The sequence below is a fragment of the Lycium barbarum genome, chromosome 9 (genome assembly GCF_019175385.1).
Source record: "Lycium barbarum isolate Lr01 chromosome 9, ASM1917538v2, whole genome shotgun sequence".
Lineage (NCBI taxonomy): Eukaryota > Viridiplantae > Streptophyta > Magnoliopsida > Solanales > Solanaceae > Lycium > Lycium barbarum.
Genome location: NC_083345.1, coordinates 125201133 through 125223664, shown reverse-complemented (window position 1 = coordinate 125223664; position 22532 = coordinate 125201133). Strand labels below are relative to the sequence as shown.

Sequence of the window (22532 nt, the reverse complement as noted above, 5' to 3'; positions counted from 1 at the left end):
CACCTAACCTTGTGATCAACCTTCCATCCAGGAAGAATGCCATAAGAATCAAGCCTCTACTTACCATTTTCCAAGCCTCTAATTACCTTTTTCCTCAGTCCACGTAATTATTTCTGCGTCAGCATACTTTAAGAGACATAGAATTTAGATTCTCACAATCTTATACACGCGCGCTATATCTATATGTACATTCAAACTGTTTAGACTCCTTAGAATAGAACCAAAAAATTTCAGTGTGGAGAGGAGCTTAACATGGCCGGAACAACGAATGTGAACTCGATTCAGGCGGCCGGCATCTCCGCCATTGCTAATCGATTGGCAAGACACGTTTGTAATAATCAGTCCTGAATTGACACGCAGGAGTTTGTTCACCTTTGCCACTCACTTGCAAGGTTCCTTTTTTGTTTTTTCCATTAAACTTGCATCTCTAAATGTTGAGTTTCCGCTAATTTCCCTTTTTTTTCTTTCATAGTAATCCCCGTCAAATCTAACGAAGTTCCTTAAATATATAAGGAAGACTAAAAATGTTAACTTTTAGCAAATTTAAAAGGACCAAAATTATTAAATTAAATCCATACTTAAAAGGACTATTTTGAAACATATAAGGGGACCTTTTTGTCCTATATATATATATATATATATATATATATATATATATATATATATATATATACACTGAAACTATTTGACTCATTAAGGAGTTCTAATATGGCCGGAACAACCACGGTCAATTCCATAGTAATTCCTATAAAAAACAACAAATTCCTATAAAAAAAAATAACAGAAACTACAAAAATCCTATCTCTAAATATAAGTTTCCGCTAATTTCATTTTTTCCATCATAATTCCCGTCAATTCTAACAAAATTCCTTAAATATTTAAAGGAAACTAAAAATTTTAAACTTATTACAAAACTTAAAGGACCAAAACTATTAAATCCATACTTAAGAGACTATTTTGAACTTATCTCAAACATATAAGCAACGACGTCATTATCTCAATATTACTAGATGATGAAAGCCCGTGCTAGCACGGGCCCAACACAAAAAATAGTATCACACTTTTCTTTTTAGTCTGTCTAAAAAAGAATGATATATTTTTATGTTTATAAATCATTTAACTTGAAACTTCCCCTTTAATGAAATGATTTAAATCCACACAAATATCTATGACTTGTTTTAGACCACAAGTTTCAAAGATCTTTCCTTTCTTTTTTAAATTTCGTGCCTAGTCAAACTAAGTTACATAAATTAGGACAGAGAGAGTACCTTTTAGTAATATGATTATGAAATTTTTATTATAGAAAGTATTATAATTCAATTAATTGACAATATCAATAAATTATTTTACTTAGTCCGCTTCTCCCATATATGACTTTCCTTATTTGGTTCTCCAATTAAAAGATTTGAAATACATCTTCTCCTACCGAGTTTCATGCCATCATCTCTTTCTACTCAACAACACTGAAAAACGCTTTCATGTGTTAACATCTGTTGTAGTCTTAAATTTTTAAGTATCGACCAACTTCATCATTTTAAGAAAATATGTGTATACGTTTGTTGAACGTTTATATTTCGTCTTCTTGATGTTATTCCTCATTATTTGCGTGAGACGTATTTGTCTAAAATTAGTGCATTTTTATCCTTACCCAAAGGTATAAGTTTTAAATCTTTTGGTTTTACGACTTCTTTAGCGGTTTTTGTGTTCAATTTAAATCGTTATTTCTTTTTTCTTGATTTTCTCTTCTTTAAATTTTTTCTAAGCGTACCTTTACCATTTTCTGAAATTATTATCATTATTTAAATGTCCTTTTTTTTTGCCAATTGTCTCCTACTTCTTCACGTGGACCCTACCTTAATATTTTTTTTCCAATTGTCTCCTAATTCTTCACGTGGACCCCACCTTAATTTTTTTAAATTTAATAATAACTATATTAGAAGAGTGGGTGGTTGACAACCAAACCCACTCGTCTAATATACAGTTAGACCTCTCTATAACGACACTCGCATATAACAGTCAAGTTTTTTCGGAATCGATTTTTATGTTATATTTTACTTCTCTATAACAGCATTTCACCTATAACAGCAGCAACCAACTTTATAACAATACACTTTTTGTAAAATTGTCCCCCATATAACAGCTATCTTCTTTTTTGGTAATATAATAATTAACCATCTTTATACAAATAGAATACCTATGATTACCAATTATAAGTGTAGAGATTTGGACCAAATATTTGATCATTTAATACACTATTTATGACAAAAAATATCATATGAATATATATATTTTCATCATTAAACTATCTTCCTTTATTATACAAAGTGTGATTAAACTTAGAATTTGACAACTAAATATGAAAATTAGATTTTATGATTTTTTTTTTGCCTATAACAGTGAAGTATTATTTAAATGTCAATGCTGTTATAGGTGTATAACAACCATTCTCTATAACAGCTGAAAATTTTCGAATCCGACGATGCTGTTATATAGAAGTTTGACTGTAGTAGAAATGTGCAGTGAAACTATTTTGACTCATTAAGGAGTGCAACGACGGCGTACCAGACTAACTAAATTCCTTTAATATTACTAAATTCCTTTAATATTGAACGAAGACTGGAAGTGTTAACTTTGACCAAACTTAAAGGACCAAAACTATTAAATCCATACTTAAGGGACTTTTTTGAACCCAACTTCAAAAATAAGGAACCTACTTAAGTGAAACTCTTTTGACTCATTAGGGGTCTTTTGGTACACGGTATAAGGTGGGATATCCCAGCACTAACTTTAGGATATCCCAGCACTAACTTTGAGATTTAGTAGAAGGTATAAATTTATCCCGAGATTAATTTATACCTTCTACCAAACGGAGTATAAAATGAAGCTCATACTTAAGGATGAGATATCTCACCTTATCTCATTAACCTTGGGATTATTTTATCCCATCTGAGAGATGAGATAAATTAGTCCTAGGATAATTCCGGAATTATAATCCCGGGATAATTTAGTCCGCATATCAAACGACCCCTTAAGGTATAATGTGTGCTTTTAACTATTTTAGTCCTTTTAGTTTTGCAAAAGTTACGGTTTCTATATTAAGTAAATTATTTATTCAACTTTGTCTGTTAGCTCGATGGGAACTGTGAAATAGGGTCAACAGTTCAGCATTTAGGTCGTAACATTTAGCAACAAAAAAAAATATTTCACTCAAAAAGTGCTCTCCAAATCAAGCTAGCTAGTCTCCTATCACTAGTCTCACCAAACAACCTACACTTTTTGTTTTATTTTCTTTTTTTATTATTTCTACCGGATATCAAAACAAACCATAAGGATTGTTTCCAATCCATGAGATCTCCCGTATAAAAACTATCAGAAATTACACCTCAAAACGATACACCAGACTCCAAAACTAAATAAAAAACAACAACAGAAGCTACAAAAATTAATACTTCCATATGTAAGTTACCTCTAATTTCCTTCTTTTTTCATAGTAATTCCCGTCAAATCCAATAGATAAAAACGTTAACTTTTAGAAAACTCAAAGGACCAAAACCGTTAAATCCACACTCTTAAGGTACCATATTGCACCCAACTTCAAACATAAGGAACCTACTTAAATGAAACTATTTTGCCTCATATATAAGCAGAGAAAAACCAAAAAAAGTTCTCAGTATCATATTCTAATATGGCCGGAGCAGCGACGGTCAACGCCGGAGTCAACGCCGGAGCAAACACGTTAAATCCGTCATATGTAAACTCGTTTCGAATCTCAGCCGTTGCTGATAGATTAGCAACACACGTGTGTAATAATCAGCCTAAAATTGATCCTCAAGAGTTCGTTCACCTTTGTCTCTCACTTGCAAGGTGAACATTTTTTTCTTCTTCTTCTTCTAGAACCTTCTATTCGCCTGAAATATATATTAATTGTAATTTTTATTTGGTCTTAGAATTGTTAGGTTTAATGTGTTAGGTTTTTACTCATTTTACTTTGAACATTTTAGCTTTTGCGCGTTAATTATTTAGTAAATTATTGCAATTTGTGCTTACTTGCAAGGTGAACATTTTTTTTCTTCTTCTAGAACCTTCTATTCGCTTGAACTATATATATAGATACGCCACTTCGGTTATTGCAATTGTAATTTTTTAGGGCAAATTGTTGCATTTTGTTCGTACTTTTGCTTAATATCTAGGTTTTTGCTCATTTTTCTTTGAAAATTGTAATTGCTATTGTAAATTGTTCTTTTTTTTCCTTCTAGAACCTTCTATTCGCTTGAACTATATATAGATACGCTACTTCCGTTATTAATTGTAATTTTTTTTCTGTATATTTGCGCTTAGAGTTGTTAGGTTTAATGTGTTAGGTTTTTAGCCTTTGAGCATTCAAAAAATTGTGTTTTTGCTTTAATATCTAGGTTTTTGCTCATTTTTCTTTGAAATTTTAGCTTTTGCGTGTTAATTATTTAGTAAATTATTGCAATTTGTGCTTACTCTGCTTAATATCTAGGTTTTTGCTCATTTTTCTTTGAAAATTGTAATTGCTATTGTAAATTGTTCTTTTTTTTCCTTCTAGAACCTTCTATTCGCTTGAACTATATATAGATACGCTACTTCCGTTATTAATTGTAATTTTTTTTCTGTATATTTGCGCTTAGAGTTGTTAGGTTTAATGTGTTAGGTTTTTAGCCTTTGAGCATTCAAAAAATTGTGTTTTTGCTTTAATATCTAGGTTTTTGCTCATTTTTCTTTGAAATTTTAGCTTTTGCGTGTTAATTATTTAGTAAATTATTGCAATTTGTGCTTACTCTGCTTAATATCTAGGTTTTTGCTCATTTTTCTTTGAAAATTGTAATTGCTATTGTAAATTGTTCTTTTTTTTCCTTCTAGAACCTTCTATTCGCTTGAACTATATATAGATACGCTACTTCCGTTATTAATTGTAATTTTTTTTCTGTATATTTGCGCTTAGAGTTGTTAGGTTTAATGTGTTAGGTTTTTAGCCTTTGAGCATTCAAAAAATTGTGTTTTTGCTTTAATATCTAGGTTTTTGCTCATTTTTCTTTGAAATTTTAGCTTTTGCGTGTTAATTATTTAGTAAATTATTGCAATTTGTGCTTACTCTGCTTAATATCTAGGTTTTTGCTCATTTTTCTTTGAAATTTTAGCTTCTGCGCGTTAATTATTTAGTAAATTATTGCAATTTGTGCTTACTCTGCTTAATATCTAGTTTTTTGCTCATTTTTCTTTGAAATTTTAGCTTTTGTGTGTTAATTATTTAGTAAATTATTGCAATTTGTGCTTACTTGCAAGGTGAACATTTTTTTTTGTTTGTATATTTGCGCTAGAGTTGTTAGGTTTAATGTGTAGGATTTAGCACGTTAATTATTTAGGGCAAGTTATAGTGTTTTGTGCGTACTCTGTTTAAATATCTAGTTTTTTTTTCTCATTTTTCTTTGAAAATTGTAATTGCTATTGTAAATTGTTCCTTTTTTCTGAATCTTTTATATAGATACGCTACTTCTGTTATTAATTGTAATTATTTTTCTGTATATTTGCGCTTAGAGTTGTTAGGTTTAATTTGTTAGGTTTTTAGCCCTTGCGCGTTCAATAAAAGTGTTTGTTTGCTCATTTTACTTTGAACTTTTAGTTATTTAGGGCAAATTATTGCATTTTGTGCGTACTCTGCTTATATCTAGGTTTTTGTAATTGCTATTGTAAACTGTTCCTTTTTTCTGGTTTTTATATATGCGCTTATAGTTGTTAGGTTTATTGTTCAGAAAATTGTGTTTTTGGCTTATTATCTGTGTTTTTGCTCATTTTACTTTGAATTTTTAGCTTTGCTACTTTTGTAATTGCTATTGTAATTTTTTTTTCTTCTGATTTTTGCATCTGTGCTTAGAGTTGTTAGGTTTAATGTGTAGGTTCTTAGCCCTTGAGCGTTTAAAACACACTTCTTTGGGCAAATTGTTGCATTTTGTTCGTACTTTTGCTTAATATCTAGTTTTTTACTCATTTTTCTTTGAAATTTTAGTTCTGGCGGTTATTTTGGGCAAATTATTGCATTTTGTGCTTAATATCTAGTTTTTTTCTCATTTCTTCTGAAACCTTCTTTGGCCGGAATTATGGATACGTTACCTCTGTAATTGCTATTGTAATTTTTTTTCCTGATTTTTGTATCTGTGCTTAGAGTTGTTAGGTTTAATCTGTAGGTTTTTGCTTGTTAGGCCCATTTTTCTTCTGGATCCTTCTTTGGCCGGAAATATAGATACTCTACTTCTGTAATTGCTATTGTAACTTTTTTTTTCTTTCTGATTTTTATTATGTGCAGATTTGTTAGGCTTAATGTGGAAGTTCTTAGCAAATTGTTAGGCAAATTATTGCATTTTGCGCATATCTGCTTAATATTTAGGTTTTTTCTCATTTTTGTATTTGCGCTTAGAGTTGTTAGGTTTAATGTGTAGGTTTTTGCTTGTTAGGTCCATTTTTTCTTCTCGAACCTTCTTTGGTCGGAAATATGGAATACACTACTCTTGTAATTGCTATCGTAAATTGTTTTTTTTTTTTTTTTGATTTTATTATATGCGTAGAGTTGTTAGGTTTTTGCTCATTTTACTTTGAACTGTTGGCTCTTGCGCGTTAATTATTTTGGGCAAATTGTTGCATTTCGTGCATACTTTGCGTAATAACTTGTTGAGCTTAAATGAAGAAGTGATATGTAGTTGACCCAACTTGTTTGGGAGTGAGGTGAAGTTGTTGTTTTATGTAAATATATAGCTCTCTCGCGTTAAAAAAAACTCTGTTTGTGCTTAATATATAGGTTCTTGCTCACTCCTCTTTCAATTTTGGCCAAGCCATGTTAAAAGTATGAAAATTTGGACATTGACACATTTTACAGTGCGTTTTGTGCTTAATTGTGATCAACATAACAAGAATTATTGCCAGAAGAATTTGGAGGATGAGGTGTCTAATTATTCGCTACTTATTCAGTTTGAGAGTTTTAGTTGTTTAAGCAGATAAATGAATTGTTTGGACGGTTTCCAAAGACTTCAATATTAGTGGTTGATGTAGGCTGTCAGTAGTAAGCGTGGGGGCTTCCATTGTCATAGAAGAGTAATGAATTTCATGTAATATTCACCTAGCTGGATAGATTCACCTTTCTAAATTGAAGATGCTCTCTTAGTGATATCATACTGCCTTTTAAGTACTACTGCAAAAGCATAAAAAAGAAGTAGGCAATTACTTTCTAATCGTTTTTTTTTTTTTTTTGAGAAAGAGCAAATCAGATATATGACTTGTTCAAAGGACTTGTTATATCCTATTTGAAACTTCGTTCTGAATGGTAATCCTTGACCATTCTGTTATTGTAAATGTAGATTTACCATGATCACATGTATTATTTCAGTATGTTTGGTATTTGGAAATGAAAGGCTAAAGCTTGTATGATCTCTCATTTAGTTCTCATTAGCTCATTGTCTGCAAGAGCAACACATTGGTAATTCATCATGCAAAATGTTTTATTTCCTCCATCTCTTCCAGAATCCTGCTATTAAATTAGGAAAATGAGTATCTCTTTGTTGTTCATGGTGTCAAATCAGCTAGTAAAGTGGTAGTGGTGATTTTAACTCATTTTCACTTTCTGTATGTTGTTCCTTTCTAGAATGTACAGAAGAGACACATAAGCTATGTTTCTTTATCATGCTAACTGTTATTGAATGACTGGATCTTTGATAAATGCAGAGGCATTGATTTTGCTATTGCAAACCAGGAGGTCCCAAATAGAGCTCAAGATTTACCTCTACTGGTGAAACAGGTACTCTTTTAACAGGACGTCATTTCATCATTGCAATAACTTCATTGATCTGATTATGAATTGTTTAGCATAAAGCACTAATTTTAAATCAGGAAAATAGGTAACAGTACAAGTTCAAAAAAAAAAAAAAATCAGGAAAATAGGTAAAGGAACATTGTCAATTTTGTTCTCTGTTGAATCTGTGGGAAATGGGTGCAGCCCTGCATCATGTAAATAGGCTGAGAAAATATTGGATTTTTCCTCTCCGTAGTTATAAAGGGATATATGCTGCTCAGAAAAAGTATCACACTAGTTTTCAGAACATTGCCACTGTATCAGAAGTATATCACACTATTCTTTGTTCTTTTTTTTTTATGCACTTCTTTTAGTGGATATGTTATTGAATGCCTAATGACCTTTCATATGTTGGCAAATTATGTTTCTCAAACCTAATAATTACCAGTGTTAAATTTTGAAACTACCTCTGGAACTGTGAAAACTGTCAGTTCTTTAGTTGCTGCTTCCTGATTATGATGGTGATCAACTTTCTTGGACTTTGAGTGGCCTATTCCTTTGGCTTCCCTTGAAGTCAGTACAAAGTCTGGGTTTGTTTAACCTTATGGAGTCTGATGCTGTTTCATCCATTCTTGCCCATTGGAAGAAATTTCTTTGTCATGAGTGGAAGTTGGCGTATTTTATTTAAGTCCAAACTTTTCACGTATCTAGGCTTATAATTTACCAATAACTTAGAAAGAGAACTATGAAGATCCTCTTATGATTCACAATTCGTCATATTCTATTGTTTTTATCCTTACATTGCAGTAATTCGTTCTCCAATTAAACTTCAGTCAGATAGCTACATTTGATCATAATTGGAAACATTTCTCTGCATTGGTATCTGTGGAGAAGTTAAGCTAATTTTAAATCTAGCTATGAGATTGCCAATCCCTTCTAAAAAAAAAGATATGAGATTGCCAATTTAATTTCTTTTGGATCCATGCTAATGACAGTGCGAGTATGAGAAGTTGAGAACAAACGGAGCTTTGGGACCGTCTCAATTACCTTTGGGGGTGCTAACCGGTTAATGTTTGTTCTATTAACTTATTGCGACTTCGTTGGAATGACACTAATATTTCCTTAAGCTCTATACCTGGGTCCCAGTATGGTTTTTTTTTTTTTTTGGGGGGGGGGGGGGGGGGGGGTCATTGGTTCTGGTACTCTTGGATCTAAAAAGCATTGTTCGATGTTATAAAATTTGGGTTTATAGAGCAGTAATTTTTAAAGATTAGTTGATTGGGTAATACTGTAAAGTGAATGTTCTCTTAAATTGTGCTGAATGCTGATGGTGCAGAAAATAGAATAGTTAACACCAAAAAGTGAAGTGAGCTTAATGGTTGGCAGATTATGACTTGAATGACCCAGTCTTCTTGGCTGTCAAACACTCCGGTTTTGGCCAAGGGGGATTGACGTATTTGTGTGCTGGGCTTTGTCTGTGCTGTCGCATATTTGGTTATATCCTAGTATTTTATGGTACCTCCTTCTTTCTCAAAAAAATTATGGAACCTTCCTTCTTGTGCTTTTGGCGTTGGTAGCCCAAATTATACTAATCTGTTGTTAATCACATTGTTTTCATTACTATAGAACTATTGAAGACTTGTATATTGCTCTTTTTTCAATCACTTCTTTTTTCTTTTGATCACTCGCATTGTTTTTCATCTACTATGGATGACTTGTATGTTAATTTAATGGAAGTCAATTTACATGCAGTATTTCCCTTCCTATCACGTTCTTACTCTAAATCTATTAATGTTCTAATTGAGCTGTGAATTGCTGCAATTAATTGACTTGATTGCAGACCATGTGATCTGGATAATTCGCTTATGCGAATATTGTGCACTCTTTAATCCGTATTATATGAATTTTCTTATATAGGCCATAGTTTCCTATCTGAACGATGTACCTATTTATCAAATGAATAACTGAAGCTTAAGTTCATTTTTTTTTCTTTCTAAATTCACGGCATCATGTAGGTATGCAGACTACCGTGTGATACCTTACTGCTAGCGCATGTCATGGTCCTTATGATATCTATTAAGGTAATATTCCTGGACACTAGTCGACTTTATGGGATAATTTTGAAAAAATGTGTGTTTTGCTGGCTTCCTCTATCACAAAACATTGCAAGTGATGTTTCAGCTTTTGTTTCTGCAAAAGATAGATACCAAGTCAAGTTACTTGGTTTTTTTGTGAAATTGGCAACTACTATATATATATATATAAGTGGGCAAGACAGTACATGGGTTGTACTGAAACCATATTTGCAATTGTACTTCAGAAGCTAAACTGATCTACCTCATATTGAATCTAGCACATCAATAATGGTAGCAGTATCATCTGAGTATATCGGTTTACACCAAAAACGTAATAGCAAAAGACAATTCAGTTTGATCTTCTGCATACTATTCTCTATATTCTCAAAACATCTTGAATTCCTCTACTTGGTTGTTGGATGTTGTGTTGAGTTTAATTTGGTTAATAGATTTGATTAGAAATGATCACATTAGAGACAAAGAGTGGATGTAGCCTACATAGAGGATAAAATGAGAGAAGGTCGCTTGATATGGTTTGACCATGTGCTGTGTAGACTTCCGTGATAATTGAATGTGCTGAAAAGGGATGAGGTAGGCACAAAATTTCATGAAAAAATTCTGTATTAGGAGATTGCAATCAATCTCTCTTTAATAAGGGAAACTATATTAATAACATTCAACAATCAACCCCAAGCTAGTACTGTAAGGGAACAACCATTGAAGAGCATAAAAAATGGTTGAACTTGAGTTTTTCAAATTTGAAAAAAATAGACCTGACCACTTTTTCAAGTAATTTCTTTTCCCTCACAAACTTCAACATTTTTTCAAGTGAAATGCATGTCCAGACACAACTTGAATTTCCAAGTATCTTTTTCAAATCAACTTCAAATACTACTCTAAAAAAAAATCACCAAATTCATATCCAAAACGCCTACTAAGTTCTGGTAGGGATAGGTTTAGATGTGGAGAGCCTCTAACTTCAAAGAACCCTAATTTGTCAACGGCTCATTTAAGGCACGTTTAAGCCCTGAAGCTCAGGGAGGGCGCTTCACCTCGCTTGAATTGCGCTTCAGTGTAGGCAAGGCACTAAGACGTGTGCCTCATTGCCCATGAATTTTATATTGAATCTAGCAGTACTAAACACAAAGTGTAATCGGCAAATAAGTGTATTAGTTGTTAAGGGATGCATTATAATTGAATTTGTTAGCTTTTCCTTGAATCACATATATATTCTTATTTTCCTTCATTGCGCCTTTTGTTACTAAAGACCACACTTATATTGTGCTTAAAGCCCCAATAGACCTGGAGCGCTTTTTTAGAGCTTTTCACCTTTGAAAACACTGCCAAGCGCTAAGAAGCTCCCATTCATATTAGTTATTACCAAACTCAACCAGTTTAGGATTGAGGTTTAGTTGATTGATTGGTCGGATAAAAGATCCACCTCCAGTGACGTTCTCCTGTGACATTGGCTCGAGTGTTTCTATCCTCCACTTTTGTGGATGACATAACCTGCAAAGTTCTAAGCCTGGGATGGTGCTCTGTTCATTAAACTATATGGTGTTTCCCACAACATACTTGACCTTGCTGGTTACCACTTTGCATGCATTAAATTTGCTTGTTATCGACACTTCCTGCAATTTCTTCATTGACCATGTTCTTTATTTGATAGAATGCTAGTCAGAGCGGGTGGTTTACAGAGAAAGATGCCGAGGAACTTTGTAATCTTGCAAATGAGGTGGATAAACTTGCTGGTTTGCTACATGGCTTACCTATCTTGCTTCTTATAATTGATGTTACATTGATTTGTCTTCCTTTTCTGTTTGCATGTTTAGATTTCCAGCAGCTTCTGCAGCACATTAGATTTTAAAACTGAACCAAGCAGTTCTCTGACAATTATCTCGACGGTAATGTCAAGGTAGGCATCTTTTCCTGCACTGAAATCTTAATTTCCGATCTTTCATGCAACGGTGTATGATCAACTTACCTCGGACTAATAATTTGCTTTATATATCAAAGATTAATTTTCGTAAAAATGTTTGTGGTTTTACTTGATGGTCTGCTTAACCTGTCCTTTCAAAGCCCAAAGGAGAAAGGGCAACGTTTAAGGATTTACATGCTGACATTGACAATTTAGGAGTTTTTTTTTTTTTTTTGATGACATGGGAACCCGCAGCCGCTACCCTTCGGGTGCGCACAGTGTAAACCCAGCTTCTGTGCAATAGCTCGCAAACCACACAGGAGAGATAAACCGCACTAGGCAAGCCCCGTGCGACGAGCTCGACCTAGAAGGCAAATCCCCTGCTGTCTGTCGTAGGCAGGGGGTTTTGACCTGAGACCTCCATTATGAAATCCCCATGCTCAACCAACTGAGTCACCCTTGCGGGTGACAATTTAGGAGTTTTGACGTGATTTATTTAATTTTCTGAAAGTCAATGTAGTTCTTTGAGCTTCTATTTCGTTGAAGGTTTTACTGCTACTTAACCTGTCCTTCAAGAGCCCAGATAGGCAACACGATGTTTAAGGATTCAAATCTAGACATTGATAAAGTAGGGGTCTCCAATGTGATTTACGTAGTTGTCAGTAGTTGTCTTTGGTTGGTGAAATGACAAGTTAGAAGGAAGAGGAGTCAAGATGGAGAGAGCGAATATCTACGTTATTCCAGAAGGAGATGAAAGTGGATAGTCACAGGTGAGGGAAAAAAAAATTCCAACCGGTTTAACCAGTGAGAATATGTATTGATGCAAATGAGTGTTCTCTAGTCTTGCACATTTTAAGATCAGTACTTCTGTTGGCTAAAGATATTAGCCAGGCTGTGGGATAGGACCATGGAAGCAGGTGTGGAAAAGCTTGACACCAGCTAAGGTTAAGTGCTTTGTCTGGCTGGTGGCCAGGAAAGCATGTCTTACACAGGAGATCTTGAAAAGAAGGGGGTTCCAAATAGTGTCTAGATGTTTTTATGCAATGAGGCAGAAGAGACTAATAGTCATTTATTTCTACACTGTAAAGTAACTTCACAGATCTGGTCCCTATTTTTAAGCTTCGCAGACATCAAATGGTCAATGCCAGAGCATACTGCTGATTTACTTAGTTGCTGGATCAAGAGAGGGGGAAGTAAGAGCAAAAAGAAGTGGTGGAGAATAGTTCCAGCATGCATATGGTGGACAGTTTGAAGAAAAAAGGAATGGAGATGTTTTGAGCATAGATTTAATTCCACACAGAAAGTTAAATGGAATTGTATTATATCCTTGTATTTTTGGTGTAAAGAGGAATGTATAGATGAAGTGCAACAGATAGTTGATCTTAGGATCTTTATAATTATTTATGCTCCTTTTGTGGTTTTTTTGTGGTCTCCAGCATATCCTTAATGCTGAGGAATACAGTATTACCAGTTTAAAAAGGAAGAAGGTATTATCGACCTAATATTAGACTCCTATCTCAAAATATTTCCTATAGTTTATCTGAAATAATTCTTATAGATCGGTAAAGTGATTGAGTGGTTAAAATTGTGCCTACTCATACTGTATAGTGGTCATTGGCTTATTAGTGGTACTCAATAAATAGTTAAATTAATACAAAAACTGGTATATATTTCTCTTTGGACTTCAGGAAGTGTCCGATATCATGGGCTGGGGACTTTTCATTTGGATAACCACTAAAGTTATAGTTTACTCATATTCAGCATTTGCTGCTGACTCTTATTTGGTGCTGTGACATCTATATCTCATGGCTTTTTCCACTGTTCAGTTAGAGGTCAAATTTTCCATAGATGAGTGTACTTGGTTAGTACAGTTATTTTCCTTGGAATATGTGCTTAGCTACATTTTGTGAATTGGCAGATTTTTTCCACGGCTGAAGATGGGTCAGATAATTTCTTTCCTGGAAGCCAAGGTAATAATTTAAAATTGCATCGCCTAGGAGTGGCCGGTGAGCTGGTGTAATTATATTGCTGGTGATACTGATGCCATATGTTTTGTCAATCTGTAGCCTGGATTTGGTGCCTACGTGAATGATTTCCAGATAACGAAGAATATGAACCTTTCTGAAGGAGAGAAAGTAGTAAGAAAACTCCTACATAATTACAATAATTTATATCTATGTATCATTTTTCCTTTGCAGCAGCTCGGTCTTTATTCAGGACACTGTGTGCTCTCGTTATTTGTATTTTGTTATTCATCAGTGCGTTGCTTGACTTCTTATTTTTCATTCCAGCAAGGCAGCAACTCATCAAAATTGGAAACCTTGATTACCTCTGGAAAATATTGCTCAATTTTATGTTTCCTTTTATCTGCAGAGACTATTTGTTGCACAAACAGATAATCTGGAGACCTCAGTATGTCTTATAACGCCGCCTCAAGTGAAGTATGAAAGTTTTTTATTTTTTACTGATTGAAATGACTTTGGCATATTGACTCCATATTTGCCAGGTGAAATTACTCTGACAATTCTGATTGCCGTTCACTTCACTTCTGCAGCTTTCTTCTGAATGGGACACCCGTCGGAAGGAGGACTAATGTGTTAATGGTCCGTTACCGCTAAAACTTTGCAGATGTGTTAGTATAGGAATGTCTTGGTCTTACTAGGGCTCAAATTACTTAAATTATGTTTTCTTTTGCTAGGACCCTGGACCGCAGCTTCCATCTCCTGTACCTCATATGCTTAAATTTGGAACAAATCTTCTTCAAGCTGTGGGCCAGTTTAACGGTGTGTTTGAAGATATATTCCAGTTTTTTTAAATGAAACTGAATAGTACTAACTCTTCTCTGTGCTATTTGTGAAGGAAATTATATCATAGCTGTTGCTTTCATGAGTGAGATCTCTACCCCAGTTCAGGCCACAGTCCCTGATTATGAGCAGGCTCCTGTTTCTTCTGTCGATCCAGGTTTGCTCTTATTCTATTTTCACCTTTTTTGGTGCTTCTACATTGAGTTTGTTACATGTTATTGTTATCCCGCTTGACTAGATGAATTGGTCGAGTTTGCCATTCACGTCATCCCCCAATGGGAAGTCCGAAGAGACCTCCTTAGAAGGAGAAATGATTAATACATGCTGTTCTGTTAATGCAGATTCTGAAATTATTGAGGGGCCATCAAGAACTTCTCTGAATTGCCCCATAAGGTATGCTTCCAATCTTTGTTGCTTTGGAATTTGACAAGGTTATCTATATGAAGTGGCTTTTATTATCTTGACATGTGTGTTATTTTTTCTTTTTTCCTTGTCTTCCTTGTGCATGATTAGCTTCTTCATTCTTGATGATGATAGTAAAAGATGCAAATTTCTGTGCTCAAATTTGTTTTCTTTCCACCCCTTATTATATACAACAACAACATACCCAATGTAATCCCACAAGTGGGGTCTGGGGATCAACAACCCACCCCTTATTATATCAAAACTCAAAATGACACTGTTTTTTGTGCTTTCTTCCGCGAAGAGATGACTTCCATCTTGGTACCCTCAGTTATTAGAGGTTGGTAAAATAAAATAAAATAGGAGGAGGAAGAAATCTGCCATTTTAGTAAGTTGATGATCCAAGTTTTGTTTCTAAGACGCCTTCCCCTGTGCCCCCCAAAGTAAGGAAGAAAAAGAATCCGAATGGGCATTATTGCCATTCCAGCAAGCTGATGAGCTATGTTACCTATTTTGATAATAATATATCAAAGATAAAGTTTTAGCTCTTAGCTAGAATTGTCCGACGTTTTGAGCAGAGTTACTTTATAGTCTATATATATTCCTTAAGGTCTTCATGGTTTCACGACGATTTTTCCGTTTGTCTTGAACCCTAGATTTTCTAACGAATAAGGACTGGCATAATCCCCTTCCGAATCTATTCAGGAACAGACTTAGGTTTATGAAAATTTTGGTGTGTGAATTAGGAATGACGGGGTAAACATGATTGAGATAAGGTACTTCTGTCATGATTATAAGCATACTTGGTTTGCGTCAGCATAATTTATTTTAAATAAGGTTGCATTGGTCATTTCATAATTTGAGAGGGGTGGTATCTCTCATTTTTCGAAACAGAGAACCCACATAGTTGTAATTAACCTTGGGAGTTCAAGTATATTTACTTCTTTAACTACCCGTCGCCCAAAATATACGCTTCTTTCTTTTCGTATTGCTGGCTGTGGTTTGTTAAATTCACTGATTACCTTTTCTTTTCCTTTACAGCTTCACACGTATTAAAACTCCAGTAAAAGGACATTCTTGCAAACATCTTCAGGTGCATGCCCTTTTGTGTGATCCAAAATAAATTCTTATCCAACCTCTCATTCTAGAGTGTTGTATAACTCGCATGCATGTTAAAAACTTGCCTCTGCTTTTCCTCTTTGATTGGTTTCTTATTTAAGGTCTTTAATCTGTTAGAAATATGAGCGTGGTTAATCCTTCAAAGGACATCTAATGATCTAATATGTTCCTCAGAAAATTTTCATTAAGATTATGAATTCATATTAGCATTGGTAGATATTTTAAGTTAGGAAAATCCTAGCAAGAAGCTTCATGAGTGCAGCTTATGTGGACTTCATGTGATATCTGATTTAATCATTTTTTCTTCACCAATTCCCCCTACTCTTACCAGTTTGCACTGTACGTGTTTTTCTTGCCAGTGTTTCGATTTTGACAACTATATCGACATAAATTCAAGGAGACCATCGTGGCGTTGTCCTCATTGTAATCAGCACGTGTGTTTCACTGATATTCGTATTGATCAAGATATGGTCAAGGTAAGTTGCATACTGTATTATGCTTTTTACCAATTACTGTCTAGAAGTAACATTATTTTCCTTTTAAAGGTTTTGAAAGAGGTGAGTGAGGATGTCACATATGTCATGATCTCCTCAGATGGTTCATGGAAGGCAATCATGGAAGGTGATGACCATACTGAAAAGCCCAGGGATAAAACCCCTGACATTGCTCAAGATAGTCCGCGCCGCGGTTCTGATGGCCCTTCAAATACCCCCGGTGATTATTTAGATCTTACTGACATAGATGAGGACATGAATCCCGTGACTATTGCTGAAACGGAAGACAGAAAAAATTTCCCAACGATCTCTCAAATTCAATCTAATGTACAGAGCGCAACAGCTGTGAATAATCCAAGTGAAATCAATCAAACAGGTGCTTCTGATTTGGGGGATGATTTCTGGTCAAGAATCTATTTGTCCTCGTATGGAATAGGGACATCTAGTTCTTTGTCCAGTATGCAAACTGGCAGTGCTTCTGAGCATGCAAGAACCAACACGGTGCAGGCGCCTGTTTTGATGGATGGAATGTCTCCCGCTCTCAACCCCGAGGGAAATGCTTTTATTCCAACCGCTGTACTTGAGAGTGGACTATCTTCTTCCAATTTGCTGCAGTTACAACAGTTCCAATTTGGTAACGCTGCAATCAATGAATATGGAAGGTTTCCATCTGCAGCCAGGCCTGCAAACAGAACTCCTATTGCAGTTCAGGCCCTTCCAGTCCAGATGAACACTCCTGTTCCTCAGCAGAGACAACAAAGCGCAATGAATCCCTTGCTCTACGCTGCCCCTCCAGCAGCTACTCAGGCTATGCCTACTGTGTCATTGGATGGTTCCAATCTAAGAAGTGACTTGGAGGTACGTTCCTATCCTGAATTGGACCTGCTTCAGGCACGCATGGCCTCGTCAGCATTACCACAGAAGGTGAGTGGCAGCTAATTTCTAAAGTTTTGACTAAAATATGATTTAAGTCTTTCTTGCTGGTTTTGGTCTCTGAGATTTTCCTTCATGTGTCGGTTATCGTACTATTTGTCGTTGCACTGTTTCTTTTCTCCATTATTTCACTACTGACTGTATCTAGTGTACTTCCTTTCCTACTGATTTTGATATGCTTTACTTGATCTGAGGATCTCTCGGAAACAACGTCTCTACCTTCACAAGGTAGGGGTAGGGCTGCGTACACACCACTTTCCCCAGACCCCACATGTTGGATTACACTGGGTATATTGTTGTTGTGTCATTGCTGAAACATTGTGTGTGTCCTCTGGTTGGGAAGACCATCACCTGTCTGTATAGGGTGTGTTTGCTTCCACTTTCTAGGATTTCCTTGACCGCCTAAATTTGCTTGTTTTGCTTACTATCAGACTTTTCTTTTGAGGCTGCTTATAATATATCCAACTTTGTGCGTCTCTGCATATGTCTTTATTCTGTCTAGTGTCTATGGCTTCTAATTGTCCTTTTTTCCTTCTGCTAGCGTCCTCTTGCTTCTCCTCCACCATCTCAACAGGTTGTTGGCCGTCAAGCTCCGCACCTGAAAACACCCTATTCGACTAGCCAGTCTCAAGCTACTTGGGAGAGATGGGAAGCCATGAAGAATGGTTCACAAGTTGGTATTAATCAGTCTTTTGCTGGTGGACAACATGCCCGAGTTGTCGCTACACAGCAATCCACACAAGTGGTGAGACCCGTTCATTCTCCTAGAACTGCGCCTCCATCTGTTCATTCTCCTAGAAGTGCGCCTCCACCTGGTCATTCTCCTAGAAGTGCGCCTCCACTCCCAGGTAGTGCTGACAGGTTCAGGACACCATTGGCCCCCGACCATAGGGGAAGTACAGGAGGCACAACACCAGTCACAAGGACGGATTGTTCCGTGGATCCCCAGCTAGATCCAAACTGGCGCCCTACAGGCCGCATGCGTGGAAGCCTTTCAGGACGAGCTTATTCTGAAGCACTGCAACAGTTCATGCTTCAGCCAACACAGCAAGCTCAAGCTGCCAGACCATCTATTCCACCTAATCTTTCACCCCAACTGCAAGTTCTTTTGGCAAATAGAGGCGTTCATAATACGCAGCCAGTGAATCTTCCATCTACAGCACCCGCCAATGCATCTGATGCTTCAGGCGTTTTACCCGAGCGTTCCTCAGGAATTCAGTAGAACTAGGACATGTTGGTAGGCAATGGTGTATTTAAGGCGTCACTTTACAGTACAGATACCTCGTACCAGTGTCATAGTAACAGGTAGATAGGGAAAACATCCTGCAGTTCTTTTGTAAATTCCAAGCCAAAGTACTGCTCAGCTCCTAGTTCATACACTATAGTTTGACTTTACTGTTATGGTGGGTAAGTTCAGTGATCATGTCTGGATATAACCTGATTTTTTTATTTTGAGAAAAAGTAGTCTCTGATTTCACTATTATAGCAGGTGAAGTTTAGGATCAAGCCTGGATATAACCTGATTTTTTTATTAGTAATCCACCGCGCTTGGCACATTACATATATCATGAAATCCCACGTTTCTACTTGATGTTGGTAATAGCGGCGCACTGTGCTACTCTTAAATGTTACACCCTCCGGATCGAAAAGAGTGTTCACTTAGGCATTCACATTCCTTCAGAAAATATTAACTCCTAAACAAAAATAGGTGATTAGACTAAATTGCCTCTAATTAGGTAAGTATTGAAATTTGATTACATAGCACTTAATAGGGGTAAATTTGAAATAAGGTTAATTCTTTCTTAATTTGATAAGTAGACGTTCTTTTTTACCAAAAAAAAAAAAAGGCTAAGTGAACACTCTTTCTGATTCGAGGGAGTACAATCTATGCAACATAACTATATCCTGACATCACTAAATAAAATCTTTTCAAGAATCCGAGATATGGTCAAATAAGAGAGAAATTTATAGATATCCTGAAGGTTGAATTGTTGCAATACTCCTTGCCAACATAGGTATCAGGTAACTCGGCGCACCAAGACTTGGATGAGAAGAAATGAGCTACTCCTATCTCAATTTATGTGAAGCACTTTCCTCTCTAGTCTAATTTAAAAATAATTAACGATAAAATTTTCATTTTACTCTTAATGAGATGAATTATGGACACACAAATATCTTACTCCCTTTGTCGCTATTTATGTGATATACTTTTCTTTTTAATCTGTCTCAAAGATGATACATTTTTATATTAAAAATAAATTAACTTAAAACTTTCCTTTTTACCCTTAATGAAATGATTTACAGCCACATAAATATTTATGACTTGTTTTTAGACTATGCTTTTCAAAAGTTTTCCTTTCTTTCTTAAACTCCGTGCATAGTCAAACTGTATCACATAAATTGGACCAGAAGGAATATTTAAATAGTAAAAACATGTATTGCTATTACATTATTACATTTATAAATGCCATATTAGTTATTAAACTACCAGCATTCCACCTTATTTTCAATAATAAACTTCCCTCACTCTCTCCGTGCTTATATTTTTTTTGTCAAGTAACTAATATATTTGGGATATGTTAGGAGGATGTGGAACAACTTCTATTCCCCCATATATTTATCCTTACCATCACCACTTGCCATACCCACTAGTATATCTTACATTCACTTAAAAAAAAAAAAAGGAATTAGCTAAGAAGTTTGTCACTGATTCATCGATAATTTTTTTGTATCTAACAAAATTTTGTGATAATCTCTTGCTAAATAGCTGTTTAGCTGCAAAATTTATCCGTCGCTAATTTCCTGTTTTTTTAGTAGTAATTGGTGCATCATCCTTTAACTTGTTGCTCAGCTATCTGAGGTCCAGCTTGGCATTGGGGTCCATGTGCTACTACTCCTCCTGCTTCCTCTTGACTTACCACTATAGTTCCTTTTTTGAATTTCCATTCTTGTCTAGTTTTTTGGGCTTTACCTTAACTTGATTATCATTTTACCTCATTTGTTCCTTGCAGCAATCATGTCCTGTTTAATAGTCATAGGCAAAGTTCTTGTCACATCCATTTCAATTTACACCCTAGCATATGAAATGCTCTCCATTTTAGTTGTGTACTCATCAACATAGAGAGGATTTCCTAATCCACTACTTAATTTTCCTACTTAATGAATCCATACTCCCGCAACATAGGGGTAGGTTAGGGAACTTAACCCACAATGGTATGGTCTTAAACACTTCATTAGCAAAATCAGCCTCAGCAGTTTAAGTCTTGATAATCACAAATCTATTATTAATAATTTGAGGGCTAGAATATAGCACTTCATTCCTGTCATGCATACTAGCAAACTTAACAACAAAATAGCCATCATTATGGTAAAATACCTTCAGCTTTGAGATGAAATTTCATTGTGTGGCTATGAATCTTTTCAAACTACAAATGGTTGGCCGTTAGTGTAGCACCAAAAACATACGATATGACAACGAAGTACTTAAAAGATTTCCAACTTTTATAGTTCATTTACCTTAGTGTTCTATTGCCTTCATGTTAAAAAACAACCACAACTCCAGTAGTAACTATATTACTTTAAATTTACATATATTACAAATTAATATTTTATGGCCTTAAAAAAAAAAAAGGTAAGATCGCACAACAAGAATCTATATCGAATACCCAAAGATATTTTTTCAGTTCCAATCCATTTCCAAAATTCACAATCACATTGGACCGATCCATCGTAGAAATCACATATGCTACAGGGTCTAAGCTATCATTGCCCTCATTAAGTTGTTGGCTATCTCGTGCCTCTCGTCGCCCTTTTCAAATTCAAATTGAATCTCGCTTTTTTTGCTATAGTTACTTTCTTATTATTCAAATCATTGACATAATGATGCATTCTATTGATTTTTCATATTTATAATGTGAAGGAGAATACAGAATACTACAATAAAGACAAACTATTAGCTTGACGAATACGATAACAACTGAACACGGGGGATTCAAATTCTGAAAAAGCATCCCTCCTCCATAAAATAGGAGCACAATACTAATTTGGCATGTGAATGAGCGAAATTTCTTATCTGTACACTTCTCCAGTTCCACTATAGCCAGATATAATTTAGAGCCCGTTTGGATTGGCTTATAAGTTACTTATAAGCTGTTTTCAGCTTTTTTAAGTGTTTGACTAGCCAGCTTAAAGTCATTTTGTGCTTAAAATAAGCTCAAAAAAATAATTGAGCCCATTTGACTTAGCTTATCTAAAGCAGCTTATAAGCTGAAAACAGCTTATAAGCCAAAAAAAAAAAGTTAGACTATCCAACTTATTTTTTTTAGCTAAGCCCATCCAAACAGGCTTAGTCCATTCTTCTTCTTCTTCTTCTTCTTCTTCTTCTTCTTCTTCTTCTTCTTCTTTTTTTTTCCCTCCGTATCACTTTAAATTTAAACATAATAAGGATCCAAATGTCATTTCAATCAAAGATGAAAACATTATCCTATCAACTATCAAGAAGACACCAGCAAAGAAGTACTGTATTTCAATCCAATGGTTTCGATAAGTCTGATATTTGACACTTAATATTTGAAATTTAAATATTGAAAGGATTATCGATAAACTTGAGGGCACGATTTGCATCATAGAAACGCAAATCAGCAACTTGCTTGACCTGGCTTAGGAGTCCAAGATAGTGGAACAACTCCTCATCTGCTGGATCTTGCTACGCAGCAGCCAACTGACTACTAAGTTAGTCTTGACACCAACGACGAACTAGGAGAGTTCGATCTTCCACGACATCAAACTCTAATTCAGCAACAGCAGGTGCTAGAACAGCTTGCAAAGAAGGTTATAGCTTTTCAAGCCTTTACAGCAGTTGGGGATATGATAAACTTGCTGAACCAGTTGGAAGTCTTGGAACAACGAGAGGGAGCATCTCAAAAATGCTAGGAAAAAATATGAAGGTTCTCATAGCTGATATGAAGGTTCTCAAAGCTAATTCGC

At 35.2% G+C, this 22532-nt stretch overlaps 1 protein-coding gene across 3 annotated transcripts; it reads left to right on the top strand.

The window, feature by feature from the left end:
- Positions 1–3665: 3665 nt before the first annotated feature.
- On the top strand, positions 3666–19029 carry LOC132609914 (E4 SUMO-protein ligase PIAL2). 3 transcript variants are annotated; one of them, XM_060324122.1, is made up of 16 exons: positions 3666–3864; positions 7735–7807; positions 9817–9882; positions 11546–11611; positions 11709–11791; positions 13713–13764; positions 13861–13932; positions 14168–14235; positions 14349–14397; positions 14493–14577; positions 14654–14755; positions 14940–14991; positions 16042–16093; positions 16479–16595; positions 16665–17537; positions 18121–19029. In XM_060324122.1, exons 1-16 carry the CDS (start codon positions 3686–3688, stop codon positions 18766–18768), a joined length of 2637 nt encoding a protein of 878 aa, XP_060180105.1. In that variant the 5' UTR covers positions 3666–3685; the 3' UTR covers positions 18769–19029. The 3 variants fall into 3 exon arrangements, with proteins under 3 accessions (XP_060180105.1, XP_060180104.1, XP_060180106.1); XM_060324121.1 differs by having other exon boundaries at positions 18088–19029; XM_060324123.1 differs by lacking the exon at positions 9817–9882 and having other exon boundaries at positions 18088–19029.
- Positions 19030–22532: the final 3503 nt, after the last annotated feature.